The 19654-nt window shown below is 51.0% G+C and overlaps 1 protein-coding gene across 4 annotated transcripts in view; it reads left to right on the forward strand.

Annotated features, from left to right (window-relative positions):
- Nucleotides 1–19654, forward strand: part of LRRC20 (leucine rich repeat containing 20) — a 53742-nt gene that overhangs the window by 2474 nt on the left and 31614 nt on the right. The window contains exons 1-2 of one of the 4 annotated variants that reach the window (XM_079793375.1): nt 9451–9525; nt 15163–15307. The exons of 1 other annotated variant lie outside the window; for it this stretch is intronic. In XM_079793375.1, the coding sequence (XP_079649501.1) occupies nt 15226–15307 (82 nt within the window). In that variant the 5' untranslated portion in view covers nt 9451–9525; nt 15163–15225. Of the gene's footprint in view, nt 1–9450; nt 9526–13892; nt 15073–15162; nt 15308–19654 lie in introns of those variants that run through there. 2 more of the 4 variants (XM_079793377.1, XM_079793376.1) reach the window with 2 other exon arrangements.

Raw genomic sequence — 19654 nt, forward strand, 5'->3', positions numbered from 1 at the left:
AGAGTCTTGGAGTTAGTTTTTTCCTCGAAGTGACACACCACCCGAGTTATGCTCAGTTTTTTGGCGAAGTTTGACACACCAAGCTCAAAAGGTTGCCCATCACTGCTATAGTCTGTTATTCCACTAGTTAGCCACCCTGGCTTCCCAAAACTCATTCCTTCTAACTCCACTGCAGTCACCTCGTGGTTCTGTCTTTCCCAGGGGCAGAAGAAGATTGTTTGCTCCCCACCCTCGATAATGAGGCCACCCACACTAGATCTCTATCATCATAAGGATAATAGCCCCTCGATCTCTATCGTCATAAACATAATAGCCCCTTACTTTTGGATAACACTTTCCCACTTTACAAAGCATTTTCAGACCATTATCTCACTTCAACTGAGCCACAGCCTATAATGGAGGCAAGCCGCTTATTATTCTTATCTACATTCTACAGATTAAGAAACTGAGTCTCAAAGAGGTTATGACTTCTCTGAGGTCATACAGCCAGGACCCATGGAGCTGGGACTAGTGCTCAAACTTCTGGCTGGCCATCCTTTGCACTTTCTCCTGTACCTGCTGGCCTCCTGCAGTATAAAGAGGGGAAGATGCTCATGGGCACTAACTCTTTGTCATCACCTGTGCTGAACTCACTGGGAGGTGAGCAGCATCCATATCCTGAGCTTCTGGAACATAAGAGACAGAACAGGTTCAAAAGGTGATGATAATTGTAGATAACATCTAGGCATCTAGGCTGAGTCAGGTGCTGTACTAGGCCTTCGAGAGATCTTATCTCTAGTGCTCCTAACCGCCATAAAAGGGTAGGTGTTATTATGCCTATTTACAGATGAGGAAATAGCTTCAGAGGAGCTAGCTTGCCAAAGGTCACATGCTGTATCTCTAGAAATTCTCTAGCCTCTCACTGTGGTTGGAAGCAGTCTGCTGTGCCCAGGCTTTGACAGCATTCATGCCTTGGTTCATACGCCAGCGCTCCCACCTGCCTGCGGTATGACCATGTTCTCGCATCGGAAAAATGAAGAGGGGGAACCTCTCATTCACAGAGTGCTCTCCTGAGGACCAGATGTCAGGCCCAGCCAAGGTCTGGCTGATGGGAACGGTGGTTAGGCACCAATGAGATCCAAGAAGGGGCCAGGAGCCGAGAGGCGGGGAGAAGAGGGGCAGGTGGGAAAGCAGCATGAATGGCAGAGGGGACCATGCTTCAGTCTCAGTGTGTCCTCATGTGGAAGTCTTGTCAGGTGATGCCATCAAAAGCCCAGAGCTGTAGATTTCAGAAAATGAGGTATTATTTCTTCAAAGTTACTTAGGCATCATAAAGTCCTCCATTCAAGCCAGTTTATTATTTGCCTGTTTACTACAATTCAACACTTAGTTCCTGTCTCTCTCTCTCTCTCTCTCTCTCCATCCCAACATTTAGTAGAAGATTCTTCATGGGTACAGCCCTCCCTCTATTCCCTGTGGCCTGCAAGGTGAAAGTGGGCAGTAAGCTTAAGGCCGTACCAAGCCCGGTAGCATGTGCCTGTTTTCATAGTTTGAGCTCCAACCAGAAAGAGCACTGTCATCCAAACAATGAATGGTGCCAGCAACAGCCCAGAGCCAAGGTACAGGTACACAGAGCTTGGGAGCCACGAGTGGGAACTCACCAAGTGGAGTTGCTCTGTCCCCAGGAGCTTCTGCTCTCTCTTGGGTGGAGTTTTCAGTGGACATTCTGTATGATGACTGGGTGGGCCCATGAGGTTCAGAGTAGAAAACTCTGATTGCCTTTGATCTGATTCTCCATGTAGGCTCTGGACTTGCTACCTGGCTTTCATCTCTCCATCAACTAATTCATTCAGAAATACTTACTCAGCTCCTGCTATGACCCTGGCTCTAGATTAAGGCGTGAACAAGGGCAGACCTTGTGAAGCTCCCACCTGGCCATGGGACTCACCTGCCTTGGTGACAGCCCCTGGCACCCGGTTCTTTGGCTGGATTTGGATGGGGTTATTCGTTCATCCACACTGCATAGGCCCAGAAGCCCTGGGGTAGCAATGGCTGGCTGTGTGTATTGGATTGTATCACCACCCTCTCTTCCATGACTTCCCATTACTCTTGGAATCTTGAATAAGTCCCTCCCTGGTCTGGCCTCATCTCCTACCTTTCTTCCTCTCACTTTTAGTGTTCCTATTTCTCTGATGGACCATGTGCCCTCCCATCCCAGGGCCTTTGCACTTGCTAGTCCCTTTGCTTGGTTCTCTGTGGTGACCAGACATTAAGGTGACCCCATGATCTTCACTTCCTGGTGTTCACATCCTTGAGTGGGGGTGGGACCTGTGGCTTGCTTCTAATACAATATGGCAGAGGTGACAGACTGTCACTCCTGTGATTACGTTAAGTTACGTAAGACTCCATCGTGCTAGCAGACTCACTCTAGTCTCCCCGCCATTGTTGGCTTTGAAAAAGCAAGCTGCCGTGAGTCCTACAGTTACAAGGAAATGAATTCTGTCAGCAACCCGGGGGAGCCTGGAGGTGGCCCCTCCCGCAGTCCCGCACTCAGGCCTCCATGGGAAAATGCAGCCTTGATTACAGCCTGGACTCGGGACCCACAGAAACTGCAGATGATAAATGTATTGTTTTTACGCACTAAGTTTGTCGTTAAAAAAAACAAAGCTGTCAGTTTGTTACTGTTTTCTGTATGCAGCATAGAAAACTACTGTGTTTCCTAATATCTACCTAATCGACTCTTACTCGTCCCCCGTCATTCCCATCCAACTCAGACGGACTTTTCTCAGGGCAGCCTTCCCTACCCTATCTGCCAAGGCTCCATCTCCTTGTTGGAGGCGCTCATACCATTGTGTACCGCACTTCCACACGACCTGAACCATTATAGTTATGATTATTTAATTAATATCGCCTCTCCACTAGACTGTAAGTGCCATGAGAGCAGCTATTTGTCCTCTGCTTCTCTCCAGGGGCTGGCACAGTACCTGTTGAGTAAATAAATGATTGGCAGGACATTCAGCGTCAGGAGGAATGCAGGAAGAGACGGGCTAGATTGCTCAGTGGTTAGAGGCTACAGTGACTTGGGGGAGAGTGCGTATTATATTCCTAAAAACTCACTTTTATTGTGACATACCTGAACAACTGAAGCTAAAAGTGTATTTGGGGGTGTCCTTGATGGGAATTATATGTGTCCATACAATTGTCACACTGGGCCACCCCAGGACTTGGCATGAGTGTGTTTCTTTTGGAAACTCCAGGCTCCTTCCTCCTTCCAGAACTTTTTGTATTTTGACCATCAGGCAACTCTCTTAACAATATTCTTCCTATGAGTTTCCACCTTCCTAGTCAGAGGAGGGAAGTGCAGGGTGGGTAGGGAAGGGTGTGGTTAGGTGGAGGGAGCTCCAGCTTGGCAGTTTCAATAAGGCCCACAAAATGCCAAATAACTGCCCCAGCGAAAGACAGAAAGGTGAGTACATGGGTGCTATGTACTGAATCATATCCACCTCCCCACCCCCAATTCATATGTTGAAACCCTAACCAATTGTATGTGAAGATAGGGCTTTTAAGTATGTAATTAAGGTTAAAAGAAGTTATAAGGGTGGGGCCCTAATCGAATAGGGCTGTTGCCTTTATAAGAAGAGGAAGAGATAGATACCAGAGTGCTCTCTTCAGCATGTGAGGACACAGTGAGAAGGTGGCCATCTGCAAGCCAGGAAGAGAGACCGCACCAGAAACCCAATCACCTAGCACCTTCATCTTGAACTTCCCAGCCTCCTGAACTGTGAGAAATAAATTTCGGTTGTTGAAGCCTCCAGTCTATGGTATTTTGTTACAGCCACCTGAGCAGATTAAGACATGGGGTGATCCAGAAGGCTCCATTGTATGTTATAACAAGGTTGAGGGGCTACAGAGTTTAGGCCTGTGTTCTCCTGTATCCAACTGTGTCCCCTAACATTTTGGCATCAGAGTTTAAACATACTCAAGTCTCTACATCAAGCATGTCAAACTCGTGGCTGGCGGGCCACATGACAAACAAGGCATGTGGCCTTCCGGCCGTGAGTTTGACATGCTTGCTCTACATCTTTAACCATCCCTCCCTAGGTCCTAAGGCCCTTCCGAGGTCTAGCCATGTTTACCTCCTTTGTTCCAGCCACACTTCCTGAAGGAGTTGTCTATACTTGCTGATCACTCATTACCATTCATTTACTCCTCATTCACTTCAGTTTGGCCTCCACAGCACAGAAGCTGCTTTGATGTCCCATCCAGTGCACACGTTTTGGTCCTCATCTGACTGTTCTCTTTTTCTCTACCCTTTCTAATCCTTCGCATTAATCTCTTCTGTGTTTCTTCGTCCCTCCCTGCCCTCTCGCTTGCTTGCTCAGATAAAGCAAGCTGCCATGCTGAAGGAAGCTCTGTGGAAAGACCACATGGCAAAGACCTGAGGGAGGCCTCCTGCCAACTGCTTGTGAGGACTTGAGGTATTTGTCCAACAGCTCAGGAGAACTCCCTCCTGAACTAAGACGTGAACTAGGAAGAGGGTTCTACACCTTGAGAGACTGTGAGAGAGTCAGAGCCAGAGGACCCCCCTAAGCCACACCCAGATCCCTGACCCATATAAACCATCTATACTAATAAAAGGGTAATATGCTAATTAGACCGGATGTCTTCTGGACAACTTTCCGGACATCCTTCCTGACAAAGCTGGGCCCAGGCGCCTTCCTGACAAAGCTGGGGCCAGGCACCTGTGCCGGGCCTGGGCTAAAGCTGCCTGTGGTCCCAGGCGCCTGTGCCTGCAGCCGGTCCAGGCAAAACCAGCTCAGGTCCCAGGTGCCTGTGGCCGACCGGAGGAGGGAAGCCTGGGTCCCAGGTGCGGGGGCCAAGGCCGAGGTGGTTAGGGGCGATCAGGCCTGCAGGGGAGCAGTTAGGAGCAATCAGGCAGGCAGGCAGAGGTGGTTAGGGGCAATCAGGCATGCAGACAGGTGAGCAGTTAGGAGCCAGTAGTCCCGGATTGCAAGAGGGCTGTCCAATTGCAATTTACAGGGATCAGGCCTAAACCGGCAGTCGGACATCCCCCGAGGGGTCCCGGATTGGAGAGGGTGCAGGCCGGGCTGAGGGACACCCCTGCCCCATGCACAAATTTCGTGCACCGGGCCCCTAGTGGTACAATAAATGTTTTTAGCCACTAAGTTTTGGGTAATTTCTTATGCAGCCATAGATAACTAATATAGTCACTAAATTGATTTCTCAACCTGCTAACAGGTAATGACTTGTGAATTGAATAACACTGATCTAGTTTTAGATGCAAGTACTGTGCTGGGCATCAAAGGGAGATTCAAGGATGAATAAGACCTGCTCATTGCCTTCAAAGAGCTTTTAGTGTCTTTTGAGGATCTAAAAATTTAATAGGCTGCATGTATTTCTAGGACAGGGTGTTCCACTTGTTCAAAGACAGTAGAAGGAAATGAGAGGTTCCCTCAGGCAGAGATACACAATGTGGTGAGCACTGAGATATGTTGATTGGGGAGTCCTTAAGGGGAAAACTGGCTTCACAGGAAGACCCAAAGGGATTTCCACATCCACAAAGGCTTGGAAGAGAGAGGATGAGCCCATGAAGAAGAACTCTGCTCAGGGGAAATATCAAAGAGGCCACAATTGTATTTTATTTCCACTGTGGTTAGAGCCTGAGAATTACTCAGTAGATCATGGGGGGGGGGGGGGGGGGAAGGGGGAGGGAGGAGTGTGTAGGATGACAAGGGCTGTTATGAGGATTAAATGAGTAAATATGTGTAAAATGCTCACAACAGTGTCTAATGCATACCAAGTTACTGTGTGTTGTTATTGTCCTCTGGTCCAGGCGCCAGCCATGTTCACGAACAACTTTCAGATCCCTAAACCCAATAGTCCCCTCCGTCCTTCCCCTCCGTCCTTCCCCTTCCCCACCGCCCACAACAGCCCTTGATATTGATCCTAGTAATTGTTAGATGGGATGTGGTCCCATCAGGGCTCTCAGTCATCTAAGTTCAGCTGTTCTCTCTGCCCACAGGATAGTGTCCTTTCCACAAGTGCCCTGGGGATTTATTTTTCTCAGCAAGGGGTAGATCCTCCAGGAAACAGCCAAACAAGTTTGTCATTGCACAAGCAGTTTCCTGGTTTGCAAGGCTTTCGGGCCTCAGCGGGCTGTGTGCAAGCCCTGGCAGACATCTGAGCCTCTTTCTGTTCATAGGTGAAGGGTATGTGGCTTCCAGCTCAGGTGACCAGGTTTGACCAGGGCCTTAAAGGGCCCAGACCTCCAAAGATGCTCTGATTTCTTCCTAGGAACCCGTTTGGGCCAGCTGAGAAGCCTTAGTGTGGCTTCCCCTTGCACAGCTCTATCTTTCTGAGCCCTTCCTTTGTTATTCTGAAACTGAAGGTGGCAATGGGTATTTTGCAAGAGATAAAATTTTGCCAATTGATTGTGTTCAATGACATCGGTGAACATCATGATTGAAAACCTTAGAACTGTCGATAAATATTTACTGAGCACCCACTAGGTATTGTGGGAATATTTATTGAGCAGTGAGACAGATTGCAAAACCAGCTGCAATTCTCTACCCATCCCTGGATCCATGTTCCTTGCAATGTGATTTTGCTGCTCTTGCCATCAGAACATGGAGTCTATTTCCCCACCCTTTTACCTGGGTTGAACTTGTGACTTGGGTTAGCCCAGTGGTTCTCAATGTGGGGCACATGCCCCACAGGGGGGCAATTCGAGAATGAGTTAACAGTGACTTTTTTGCATTTCTTACGGTTCTAGGAGCTTCCTATACACAATAAGTATATATTGTGACATATTTATGCATTTCAGTTCTCTATTATATGTTTTGAAACTATTTGCTGTTATTTCATATCACTTCATATTATTATTTTAAAAGTAATTTCTTAGTGATTTCTTCCTCAGTACTTCAACTGTCCTTTTGTTATTTTTCTCTTTCATGGATGCCACCTTTTTTGGAAGCTTGTTTAGACCAAGTGAATGGCCTTTTAGGCTTCCTCCACGTGAATAGTTCACTTTTTGAATAATAAGAATTATATGTCACAGGGGAGGGGGACATCAGGATTTTAGAGATGCTTAGATGGGGCATGGCCAAAAAAGGTTGGGAACCGCTGGTTTAGCCAATACAATTATGGCAGTGATGTAGTGCCAGTTTTTAGCCTAGACCTTGAGAGACCTGGCCTGATTCCGCTCTTGCTCTTAGAACCCCAAAGCTCCATGTGACCAGTCTGGGCTAGCCTGCTGGTGGGTGAGAGACATGTGGCCCAGTTACCTCAGTCAACAGCTAGCCACTCCCAGAAGCACAGGCCTCTGGCTGCCCAGCCACTGACCCTAGGTGCATGTGGGAGTCCAGCTGAGGCCAGAACAATTGCCCAGCTGAACCCAAACTAAAATGCTGGCCCATACAATCATGAACTAAGTAGTTATTGTTTTAAGCCACTTGTAAGTTTTGGGGTGTTTTATTATGCAGGGAAAAAAAGTGCTGACTGGTACAAGCACTTACCACGTGCCAGACTCTTGTCTGTTTGAAATCAGGCAGAGCCAGTTCAGAGATGGCATAATAACTGGCAAGATGCAGGAAGTGCTCTGTAGAAGCAAACACACTGGCAATGGAAGAAGTGGCATTTGAACTGGAGAGGAGTCTTGTCCACGTGGAGTTGAAGGGGCCAGAGATACAGTGATGACGAGGCTGGGGAAAGGCTTCCATAGTCTTCCTGGGAAGGAGTCAGCAAACTTGGCTGCTCAGGCATCCTCGTGAGTGGTAACCCTTGAGGGCAGGGTCTGTGTCTCATTCATCTTGAGATGTCCCAAGACACAGGGCCTTGACTGCACTAGGCACTCAGTTTTGAAAGGCTTTCTTTGGAGAGTTTTCTAATTCCCTTCCCTGTATTCCCACTCACCCAATTGTATTTGTTTTCTGGGGTTGTTGAAATAAATTGCCACAAGCTGGCTGGCTTAACACAAGAGAAATGTATTCCCTCACAGTTCTGGAGGCTAGCAGGCAAAATCAAGGTGTTGGCAGAGTTAATTTCTTTTTAGATGCTCTGAGGTAGAATCTGTTCCTTGCCTCTTCCTAGTAGGTGGTCTTTGCCCACAATCCTTAGGGTTCCTTGGTTTGTAGAGAAGCATCACTCCAATATCTCCCTCCATTGTCATATGACGTATCTATGTCTGTCTGTGTGTCTCTTTTCTTCTTTTAAGAGCACCAGTCACAGCCTACACGAGTATTATATCTGCAACTAGAGGCCCGGTACACGACATTCATGTACTCTTGGGCCTAAGCTGGCAGGCAGACATCCCTCTTGCAGTCCGGGACCCCTTGCTCCTTACTGCCTGCCTGCAGTGGAGGCGGGAGAGGGTCCCACTATCGCTGCGCTTGCCAGCGGTGACCCCGGCTTTTGGCTGAGGAGCACTTCCCCTGTGGGAGCGCACTGACCACCAGGGGGCAGCTCCTGTGTTGAGCATCTGCCCCCTGGTGGTCAGTGCATGTCACACCAACGGGTCTTCTGCCTTTTGGTTGATTTGCATATTAGGGTTTTATTATATAGGATGACCCTATGTCCAAATAAGGTAACATTCTGATGTACTGGGAGTTAACATTTCAACCTATCTTTTTTTGGGGAGACACAATTTAACCCATAACATTCATCAAGACCCTGGGGAACGTGTGTTCCTTATTTGACTGCCGCAGTCCCCAGAGACAGAATTAAATGTTCTTTCTTCAGGATTCCCACACATTTAATACATGTTTCTGTTTATTAGAGCATTTGACTCGTTGATCATCCTCACTAGCTGAATAAGGGGCTGCATTTCTTTCATCTTCCCCAGAGAGCCTGGGGGAGGGGGAGTCCTCCATAAATGAAGACCTGTGAAGCAGCTGCTCTACCCTGAGCTGTCATGCTGAGCACCCCAACCTCAACAGTTCGTGTATCAATTCTCACAGTGACCCTGTGAAGTATTTGCATATTTTAATTCCCATTTTATAGAGGAGAACGAGAGAGGTGAAGTACCTTGGCGTAGCGTAGCTAGAATTATTGTCTCCAAAAACCTGAACGGGCGCCGGAAGGTCTCACGTGATAAGTTTCCTATTTCCCATCTTCTCGTTTCTCCAAGTACCTGGATCTGGTTATTTCCGCTCCATTCCCGGGAGAAACAAATCTGGAGCCCCAGTCCTACGTTCCTGTCTACCCTCCGCCCTCCCAAGCGTTTTCCCTCCAGCAGCCGCACACAAAGCGGACCCAGCCACGAGAGCGCGCGGGCCACCCTTCCGCGCGCGCCGCTCCTGGGCGCGGCGTGAGGACCGCGCGCTGCCGGGTTGCGCGCGGCCCGGGCCGCTGCCTGCTCCCGCCCCGCAGCCTGACCCGGCGCAGCGATTGGCCGGGCGGCCGAGCGCTCAGAGCCCAGGTCCCCACGCCCCGCCCTGCCGGCTCCCGCCGGCCGCTGTTGTGTGGGGCGCCGCCGGCGGCCGAGGGAGCGTGACTGCGCTGCGCAGGGCGCTAGGAGGCATTGTCGCCGTAAGTGCAGCAGGAAGCGGCCCGGACCGGGGCCCCACGCTTCGTGCCCCGCGAAGTAAACGTAGTCTGAGGCTAAGCTCTGGAGGGGCTGGGGGAGAGAGGGAGAGAAGTGTCCCCGTTTCTGCAGCGTACCCTCCCCTCCCCCAGGTCACCCGATGCAAAGAGCAGCGGTGCGCCAGCTGCGGCTTATGCAGTGCCGGGGTCCGGCGCCACGCCGGCCCATCATTGCAGACTGCGGCTGGACTGGGGAGAGACGGCGCAGCGGTGCCCGGGGATAGGGAGCTCGGGGAAGCGGGCCTCCTTTCCCCGCGGGAGGCGGCCCTGCTGGGAGAAGCTGTCGTGTACTTCGTCCCTGAAGTGACACTTGCGGGGTTTGCTTCCGCTCTGGGGAGCTGCAGACGGGTAGCGCAGAGAGTGCCTCCTGGCCTCCGGAAGGCGCGGGAGTCCCCAGCCCTCTGCGGTCGCCACGTTTTTTCCTCTGCCTGCTTTATTCTCCCTAGTCCCCGCCTGCCGGGAGAGCTGAGGGCTGGCAACGAGGAGCCATTGGCTGCGGGCGCCGGGGGGTGGGGTAGACGGGCGAGGCGGGACCCTTTCGCCAGACACGGCGACCCCGGCCTGGCCATCTCGCTGTCCTGGGAGGCACAGCCCGAGGATGCTTAGATGCCCATAAGGAAGTACGCGCGGACCCTGCGGACCCTGCGGACCCCTTGGCTCAAAAAACCAGGCGCCAGCCGGTCCTGCTCACGCCCCAGCGGGCTCCTTTCCCTTGGGTGGAAAACTGGGTCAACTCTGCCCTGGCCTCGAGTGGGCCTTCTAGGCTCCTTGGGTCCGATCCAGCCCGCCGGCTCTCCCCTCCGCATCGGCTCCCCCATTGGCGTGGTCCAGGAGACCCGCTGGAGCCAACGGTGGGGGAGCTTGCACACATGGTTCCGGAGGCTCGGGTTGCCCTTCCGAGCGGCGCCAGGCTCTAAAGTTCCCCGGTGACCACACCAGTAACTAAATATAGGAGCAGCTGGTGTGGACGGGGTGTCGCAGCAGCTCCTTTGCTCAGATCTTGGGGCTCCAGATAAGGTAGAGTTCTCTCACTGGTGAGGGCGGGAGCTGTGGCAGGGGGCTACTGTCAGGGTTTGAGCAGAAATCCGCCCTCTCCCAGCCTCCTATCCAGGTGAAATGAGGTTACAGGTACAGGAGGGCTGTGTTGTCAGTTCTCTTAAAGCGGGGCACCTATTTTTTTCTGGCATTCAGTTATTATATCCTAACGTACTGTACCTGCTTAATACCTATTGGTAATGCCTTGTGTGTGAGAAGTGCTTAGCAGTTTGCAAAAGCTTTTCTCAAAAGTTATTATGTCGTTTACTGCTCAAAACAACCCAGTGAGGGAGATGACATATCCGTTTTACAAACAGGACTGCTCACAGCACAGAATTTTCCAGAACTTCGGTTGGTTTAGGCTGCTCTCCTCAAAAAAACTCTCCACAGTTCCCTGCAGAGAAACAGGATCTACAGAAGGGCCTCCAACCCCCTCCACCTGTGTCTGGAGACAGACTGGCTGCCTGTCCCCCTCTTTCTCATCATGTTGGGCACCTCTTCTCAGCCCCTGATCTGTTCCCTCCTCCTATCCAAGCCATGTACCTTCATGGCCGAGGGCACACACTCTCCTTGGGCCTGGGGTCATTGTGCTACTAGCGTCTGGCTCATTCTGCCTCTTGTCACGGAGTCTCTGTTACTGGCTGGGAAGCTCATTCTGGCCCATGCCCTGTCTCTGTACCTTTACTCCCCAAGGGTAGCTGTAGTCCTTGGAGGAAATGCTCAGGAGCATCCTGGGACTGTGATGCACGCTCTGAGGAAAGGGGAGTTGGGGCTGTGTGCAGAGGGTTGTGTTGCTGGGACAGCAGCAATGTGAGTATGAGTTTGTCCCCAGTGTCTAAGGGTCTCCAGGATTTGGAGTGCTTTCCTTGAAATTTTCTAAGACTGCTCTTTACTGCCTGGCCAGCAGTCATCAGATTTGGGTACCCAAGTCCAGACCAGACCCATGTGGGTTAGTGGTCCCTGTTTCTCCCCTTTGGGACACTTTCTGCTACCAGTGCCCCTGCTTGTCGGCTTAACCAGATGCCTCAAGGAGTCCACAACTTGGGCCTAAAGAGTTGGGTTCTGGGTCCAGAAGAACTGCCTTGCATACTAATTGTTCCCACTGGCCAGTGTGATAGTTTTTTTTGTGTGGGACTACATGAGATTGGGCAGCCAGAATAGTGCTGACATGCTGGTTTTGATTCATTCGAATGGTTTATATAGACAGGGTCCCCACATTCCTAGAGGTGGCCCTGCCTAGGGGGATTTGCACTCCATCACTTGCATGTGACTCAGACAGTTTTTCATTTTCCTCAAAAACAGTTTAAAACAAAAGAAGAGGAGCAGCTTTATTTGTTCCTGCCCAGTCCTCCTTTCTCTCTGGGCTCCTGTCACATGCTAAATAAATAATAATAATTATTATTATTCTATTATTATTTTTTGTCAAGGAGGCCCTGTGCTAGGTTGGGGCTGAAACGAAGTTGGACAACCTTGTAGGAGCCCTTTAGGGGACACACTCTAGACTCCTGTCATCCTAAGTTAATTCTACCCTCATTTTGGAGCCCTCTTACTCCATCTTGGGTCTTATACTCAAGTGGCCCTGCCACCCTCCTATCTCACAGCCCTGCCTGTGCCAAAGAGGGACAGACCTTTGTCATCTGACCTGGGAGAGAGATTGTCAGCTGAATTTTATGAAGGAATTCTCCCTTGGAGGGAGGGGTAGTTTTAGGTGAAGGGAGGGTGGTTTCCTAGCCAGTTAGCCAGGTTGATGATTTTAGGCAACAGGAACCTCTTGGGGGGCGAGGGCACATCTGCTGTACCCAGAGCATCCTCCGGAATGTAAGGGGCCCCTCCTAGTGACTTGCTCTGACTCACTGACTTTACAGGTTGCTCCTGTTCCTGCTTGGAGGTCCATTCTCTGACCCATACTAAAGGGTGTCTGAGCCTGCCAGCAGGGGTGAGGTTTTTAATCGGACTAGTTTTCATCAAGGGGTTCTATGGCCTAAGGCACCAACGCCCTCTCCTACCTAGTGGCAGCTAGAAGAATTGCAGGCATAGGGTCAAAGTAATCAGCCTAGAGCAGCGGTCTCCAACCAGAGGTCCGTGAGGTCTGAAAGGTTGGGGAACGCTGGCCTGGAGGATCCCAGTAGGGTTAGCACAGACCCTGCGCGGATTGGAGATTTACCTTCTCTTTCCCCTCTGCTGAGAAGCCAGGATTGCCTCTGTGATGTTTCTTAGAAAACTCTTCCTCATCAGAATCACAATTCAGAGCTATTTCCTGTAATTCCTCTTCATTTTATACCTATTCCCTAGTAGATGCTCCATACATGTTTGTGATTATTGATGATAAATATTAGAGATGGGGAGAGGAGGGAGCATGGTATTGGAGGAAGACTGGCTTAGGAGTTAGAAGAACCAGGTTTTTTGTTTTCATCTATCTGATTCACCAACCCTTTTGGGTCCTCTGGTGTGACTCCGGGTTAGGGGGATGGCCTTAAAGGTAGCCTGGTGAAGGTGTCGGGTCTAGTTTGCAATAGTCATCACTATTCCCTCCTGTCCTTCCAGGCTCAGCTGGTGCAAGGTCCTCATCTGGCACTGTTAGGCATTTGAATGTATGACCCTTCTCAATTAGACAGTGTCTTAGATTTATTATAAGAGTCCGTTGATTTGTATTTAAAATTCAAATGATAGTTGTTGATCATCATCATCACCATTGGGGGATACTAAATGGGCGTCTGTTTTCAGTATGTGGTGTAAAGTGCAGGCGAAAGCACAGTATGGATTTGCTTCCTGCTCTAAGCGGCCTGGTAAACAACTCAGCTGGCTTGTGCTAGGGCATTAAGTGCTTCTGAAACTCAGAAGGAGAGAACACTGAGGGCTGGGCAATCAGGGAACACTTCCTGGAGGTGGAGAGATGAAAATTCTACTCATTCCTTAAAGATGAGTTCCACTGAGTTGTTTGTTCAAAGTCACATGGGTATGCAACTGGGATTAGATGCTGACATCATGTCTGCATGTGTATTGTCTTACCCTCTCAATTAGCATTTATTGAGTAACTATGTGTCCTGGGCTCTGGGCTAGAAAAGTATATATATATATATATATATATATATATATATATATATATATATATATATATACCTTTGTTGTTGTTGTTCAATCTTTGTATGAACCCAGTGAGGTTATTACTAGATCTCTTAAGATGAAGAAACTAGACTCGGAGTAGTTTAAGACACTTCCCCAAGACTTCTCAACTAATAAATAACAGTTAGGCATTAGGCCTGTCTTCAACAAAACAGTCTTTTCCCACTACACCGTATGTTTCATCCCTTCAGTGTCGGCCTCCTTGGTGAGATGCATGTACGTGCTGAACTCACCACTAACTCTCCCCTAAGCACATGGGTGGGCTTGGCCAACCCCCAGCTTGGCCTTGGCTGCCCTGCCTGTCCAGCTGAGCACATAGGGACTTTTTATTGGGTTGTTAGCAGGTCTGAGCTCTACCCTCACCCCCCTTTTCTCTGCCCTTTACATTCTCCTGCCTTTGACCCTCAGATTGAGTATATTAGAGCTCCTTGAGCTATGTGCAAAGCTGGGATTGGGATCTGGGGACAAGGGAGGGCATTGACCTTGGCCTCAGGTTCATTCTAGGTGGGGTGCTGCCACTGGTGATGTGGGTGACTTGTAAAGAAGTGAGCACTGAAGGTGGAGCTGGGCTGAGCTGATTATTGCCATTTAGTCACTTCGACCTTGGTCAGGACATTTAGTCCCTCTTTATGCCTCTGTTTCCTTCTCCGTAATAAATAGGGAGTTAGCAACGTTTTTAGTGTTCCTTATGTCTTTAACACCTTGTAATTTTTATTATAATTTTTATCTTCACCCTTCTTTAAGCCTCTTCTCTCTAGTGATCCAATTTCCTTTCTCTCATTTCCCTACCCCACCCCCCTGTTCCCTTGGGGTCTTGCAGATAAATTCAACATCAGGCTGATAACCAGGTCTGCAGGCCAAATAGGTACTCCATACTGGTACTTGGAGAGGGAATTCTTAGAGACCCGCCCACCTGCCAGATTCTGACTAAGCCAGGCTGTGTTTTATTTGCCTTCTTGTCCCCACTCCCCCAGCATACAGGAGGCGTGGGCGGGGCAAACGGAGCTGGAGGAGTTGCTCTGGAGGGTCTTGGACTGGGCACCAGCTCACAGGCTGTGAGGTGGAGGGACAAGTGTCTCTTCCTTGCAGTTGGCTGTGCCCCGCCTCCTCCTTACTGCCCCGCCTGTTAAAGTGAGTCACAGGCCAGCGCACACCTGAGTCCTCACTCCCGCCTGGCCACTGGTTCAGGCTCTGGCCCTGGGTCTGGTGTGGTCACACGTGTCGATCCTCCCAGTAAACTGGTAGGACCAGGCTGCCCCCACCCTCTGATGGGCAGATCAGCTGCTTTGAAGGCCAAGCTGGATGTGGCCTGGGCTCTGGGCCCCTCAGGAGGAGGTGAGTGGCCTGGAGCTCTCCCTGCAGTCTTCCAGCAGCCCAGGTCCCTGGCCAGCGGGCAGGGGACTCACGTCCCTGTGTCTTCCCCAGGTGCAGGCCCCCTTGTGAGCAGCAGACCGGCCTGGTGGCTGGCAGCAGGACACCCGAGTCTGCATGCTGAGGAAGATGGGTGAGGCGGTGGCCAGAGTTGCGAGGAAGGTCAACGAGACGGTGGAGAGTGACTCTGACACCCTGGGTGAGTGAGGGCATGGCTTTCCAACCACAGGGCGCCCTGGAAGTGGTTTGTGAAGTCAGTTTGGAAAGGAAATAGAAAGAGAAGATGAAAGAGGCTGTAGCAGTGTGTGCCCCTCGTCACGAGGAGCAGTTTCTTGGAACGTTAACAGCCGTTGTGTTTAGTTTGTGCGTATACTGGGTCCCTGCGTACGACTTGCCATGGGTCATAGAGAGATTTGAAAAACACTGAGTGAGGGGTTCCACCCGCCAGGAGCCTGTCTGCCTGCTCTGGGACTGCGGGTGACTGAGTGTGTGTGTGTGCCCTTGGACCAGGTGACAGTAGCTGGCACTGCCGAGTCGCCCCATGTCCCAGGCCTGTGCTGGTGCTTGAGTGTTGCCTTACTGAATTTTCACAACCTCCCTGTGACGGATGATCCCTGCCAGGCATGACTAGCGGTGGTCTTTGGGTGAGGAGGAGACGAAGAGTCAAAGGCATAGGGGGCTTTCTTAGGTCACCCAGCTGGGAGGTCCCCCGTTCACTCCACTGTTTTACTTGAACTGTGTCATATTTGCTTTGAACTGGTCACAGCATAAATAAATATCTGCTGAATTGACTCTCTTGCCATGTGCAAGGATTGGCAGGGGAGATAGATATAGATGTGTGTGTGTGTGTGTGTGTGTGTGTGTGTGTGTGTCTGTCTGTCTGTCTGTCTGTCTCATTCACTGGAATGCAAGTGCCACCTTAGAGCCATAGGTGTGCTGTGGGAACCCAGAGGAGAGGACCACCGTCCTGCCTTGTGGGTGGCCATGCAGGTGGACAGGTTGGGATTTAAGTCGGGTCTTTGGTACACAGAGAGGGATTTCACAGGCAGGTAGGGATGTATGTCTGTGTATGTGTGTGTCTGTCTCACAAAGGAGCATTTCCATGGAGGCGATAGCCTGAGCCAAGAAACAAAGACTGGAAAGGTAGAGCGTGTATTCAGGTAGCTGTTGGTCAGAGTGTATCTGGAATGTAAGCTTCTGGGGCAGGGGTGGTAGCCCAAGAAGTGGAGGGATACTCAGCCTTCAAGATGAGGTTGGTCGTCACCTCTTCCAGGAAGCCCTCAATCCTACCCTGTCCACCCCTTGCTCTCTTCCTCCTCCTCTGTCACACCCATTCAGTGTCCCTAGAGGGTAGTGATCCTGTGGTCTCCCCTCCAGGAGCCAGCACAGTGTCAGGCACTTGGTGAGCACGTGGAGGTGTTTGCTGAATTGAACTAAGGTAAGAGGAGCATCTCCTCTGTCAGCAAACGAACTTGAAGACTGTCGCTGGTTTTGGGGGGGAGCCTTCAGCTGGTGAGTGAAGGAGTTCTGGAACCCGGTGCTGGTCACTAATATGGTTGTACTCACCCCAGTGCTCAAGGCTCTTCATCACTGACGTGGTGGTCGAGAGCCAGGCTTTGGGTCACTCAGGCCTGGATTTGAATCCCCACTCTGCCACCTACCAGCCTGCTACCTCAGCAGTTACTTAACCTCTCTGAGCCTTGGCGTCTTCATCTGTAAAATGGGGGTGTAATTGTGTCTTCCTCATCAAGGTGGTTAGGAGTTATTGTAATGTCTGTAAGGTGCTTGGCATGTAGGTAGCTCGATAAATGGCAGCTATTATTTTTCATCCCCAAGGGCTGGAGATAGAGGCCTAAGTCACGCCCCCCCCCCCCCCCCCCCCATCCCCAACACACCTCCTCGAGGTGTCAGCCAGCCAGGTCTTGTCTGGATGTCTGCATTGATTGCCTCTGAATGGGGAGCTCAGTGCAAATCGACAAATCTCTGCAGTGAATGACCTGCCCCTACTTTAAAATGTCATGGGGAGAGGGATACACATGCGGCTCAGTCTCCTCCAGATGTGTGGAGGGGGAGGAGTAGAGGGGGGAGAGCGGAATTCTGACCTCCGGGGAGGTGCGGTTTGAGAGAGGATTTCCTTAGGCAGCAGTAAGGAGGCAGGGGCCCTAGGCAGAAGCAGGGCTGCACCATAGCTGGGGAGAGGCCACTACAGAGCTCTCTCTGTGGCATGAGGGATGGCACCCCGCAGTGGAGAGCCTGGAAGGCCATGTTGAGTCTAGGAGTCTGGATTTCAGTGTCTCTGGAGCAGAGATTGCAAACTCCGGTGCCTCTGCAGGCCAAGCGGGGATTTCTGTGAACTGAAGGTCGGGCGTCTGCCTGGGGTGAAGTGTGCGGGGTGACCAGGGTAGGGAGGGCTGTGACCAGCTCTTCTGCACTGCCCAGGGCCATGCCCACTGAGGAACCCAAGTGAGGCGTCTGGCTGCCCTGCCAGACCACTGCAGTATCTGGGATTGGAACCCTGCCTGTCTGGCACCAGAGCCAGCGCCCTGTCCCCACCATGCTGTTCTGCGGTTGGGGCATATGGTTGGGGATTACCAGGGTCATGAGCACAGTGAAGCTATAGGCAACTTGGGGAAGGAATTAAACCCTAAGCCATAGCCGTTGGCTGGAGGTTGTGGCCGGAGCTCGAGACTTTCATGTGTGGTGGAGGTGATGGGGTCTTTAAAGTTAGGGCTGGATGATAGGGGCCTTTTTACCTCTTTGGTGCCAAGAGAAGAAGCAAAATATCAGACGAGGCCACTGTGGGCACCTGCAGTCCTGACCCTGTGGCAAATGAAACTCATCAGCCCATACAATCGGAGGGCTCTGGGGCTTAAATAGTAGTCAGCACCTACTGAGTACTTGCTGTGTGCAGGGTGCTGGGGCTCTGCAGGGATATTTGCAATAGAGCCCTGGGCCTCAGTGAGACTAGACTGCCTCGGTGACAGTCTGAGAGCAGCAGGTGACACATGGCTTCATGCCTAGCTATGTTGGACAGACCACAGGTGGCCCTCATTCGGGGTGGAAGATGCTGGGTGTTGAAGTCGTGCAGGATATAGTTCTCATGCAAAACAGCAAACAGTCTGAAACAGCCTAAACAACCAGCACCACAACATTGCTTAAATAAATTTGGTTACAGTTGTGCAATGCAATTTATGTTGCCATTAACAGTGGTGCATAACATTTCATCATGTGCTTGAATGAAGACCGGCAAATTCTCATGTATAACGTGAACTGGAAAAAGAAAAAAAACAAGGATCTCAAACTCTATATAGTAAGATGCCCACTATGTTAAATGTGTGTGTGTACATAGAAAAAAGTGGAAGGGTATAAAACAAGCTGCAAATGTATGTTAGAAAAAGCTCTGCATTTTGTGAGTGTTCTGTGATGAGCATATTACCCTTATCAGTAGAGAAGAATACGTTTTAAGGAAAGGACCGCCTGCCACTACAGAATGTGGAAGGAAGTACAACACTTCCTTCCTAACAGAGGAGAGTGACCCCAGGAGTGGAATGGGCCCCCCTCCGCCCCTCCCCGTGCAGGCCTGGTGGGATGGAGCAGCCACAGGCGTCTCACTGTAGAGACTGGGCTGGGAAGGGCTCAGTTACAGGCCGGCTCTCACCTTACTCACCATGGTTCGCAGCACTAGTGGGTGTGCCTTCCCAGCCAGGCCTGCTCCTCCTGTAACCAGAGCTTTGGATCCCAGCCCTTGTCACCGCCGCTTCAGGCCTCCTGATCCCCTGAGAAGTGGGCTTCTTTCCACCTGGCCCCGGGTCTGCCCCTCAGCTCGAATTGAACTGCTTTCGTCCAGCCCCTCCCCGCCTGCCTCATCTTGTAGACTCTTCCAACCAGTTGGCAAAGAGTCGAGGACTCTGCACCTTCCCTGAGCCTGGCCCTCCTCTCTGGCCACCCCTTGTCTCCCAGAGTCACAGAGAGACCTTTCTCTTAGTAAAGGTCTCATGCCTGTCTGGGCTTCCCTGGGTCCTCGTACCCCCGAGGGGTCTGACTGACCTTACCCTTCCCTCCCTGGCCAGTGGACTGGCAGGCCAGGCCGCTCTGCACCTGACTCACGTGCAGGGAGAGGCTGCCAGGTCTGCTGTGTGCTTTGGGGGTGACTTAAAAAATGATCATTACTGCAGAGTGCGATTTGGAAAAGCCTGGGAGGTGCAGGCAGGGCGGGCACAGCTGGTTGGGATAGAGGCAGCTGCAGAGATGGGAGGGAGGAAGGACCGCTGTGGGCTGGGGAGGAAAGGAGCCGGCACTTCTCTGGGGCCTGCTGCGTGTCAGGTGTTGTGATGAGCTCAGATGTTTGATATGTCAGTCCATCTTTTCTACAGTCTTTTGCAGGCCCTGGCCGGGTAGCTCAGTTGGTTAGCGTGTTGTCCCAATACACCAAGGTTGAGGGGGAGTCCCCCCTTAGGGTACATACAGGAAGCAACCAATGAAGTGGAACAACAAATCAATCAATCTCTTTCTTCCTCTATCTCTAAATTCAATAAATTAAAAATAA

Source organism: Cnephaeus nilssonii, assembly GCF_951640355.1.
Source record: "Cnephaeus nilssonii genome assembly, chromosome: 16".
Classification (NCBI taxonomy): Eukaryota; Metazoa; Chordata; class Mammalia; order Chiroptera; family Vespertilionidae; genus Cnephaeus; species Cnephaeus nilssonii.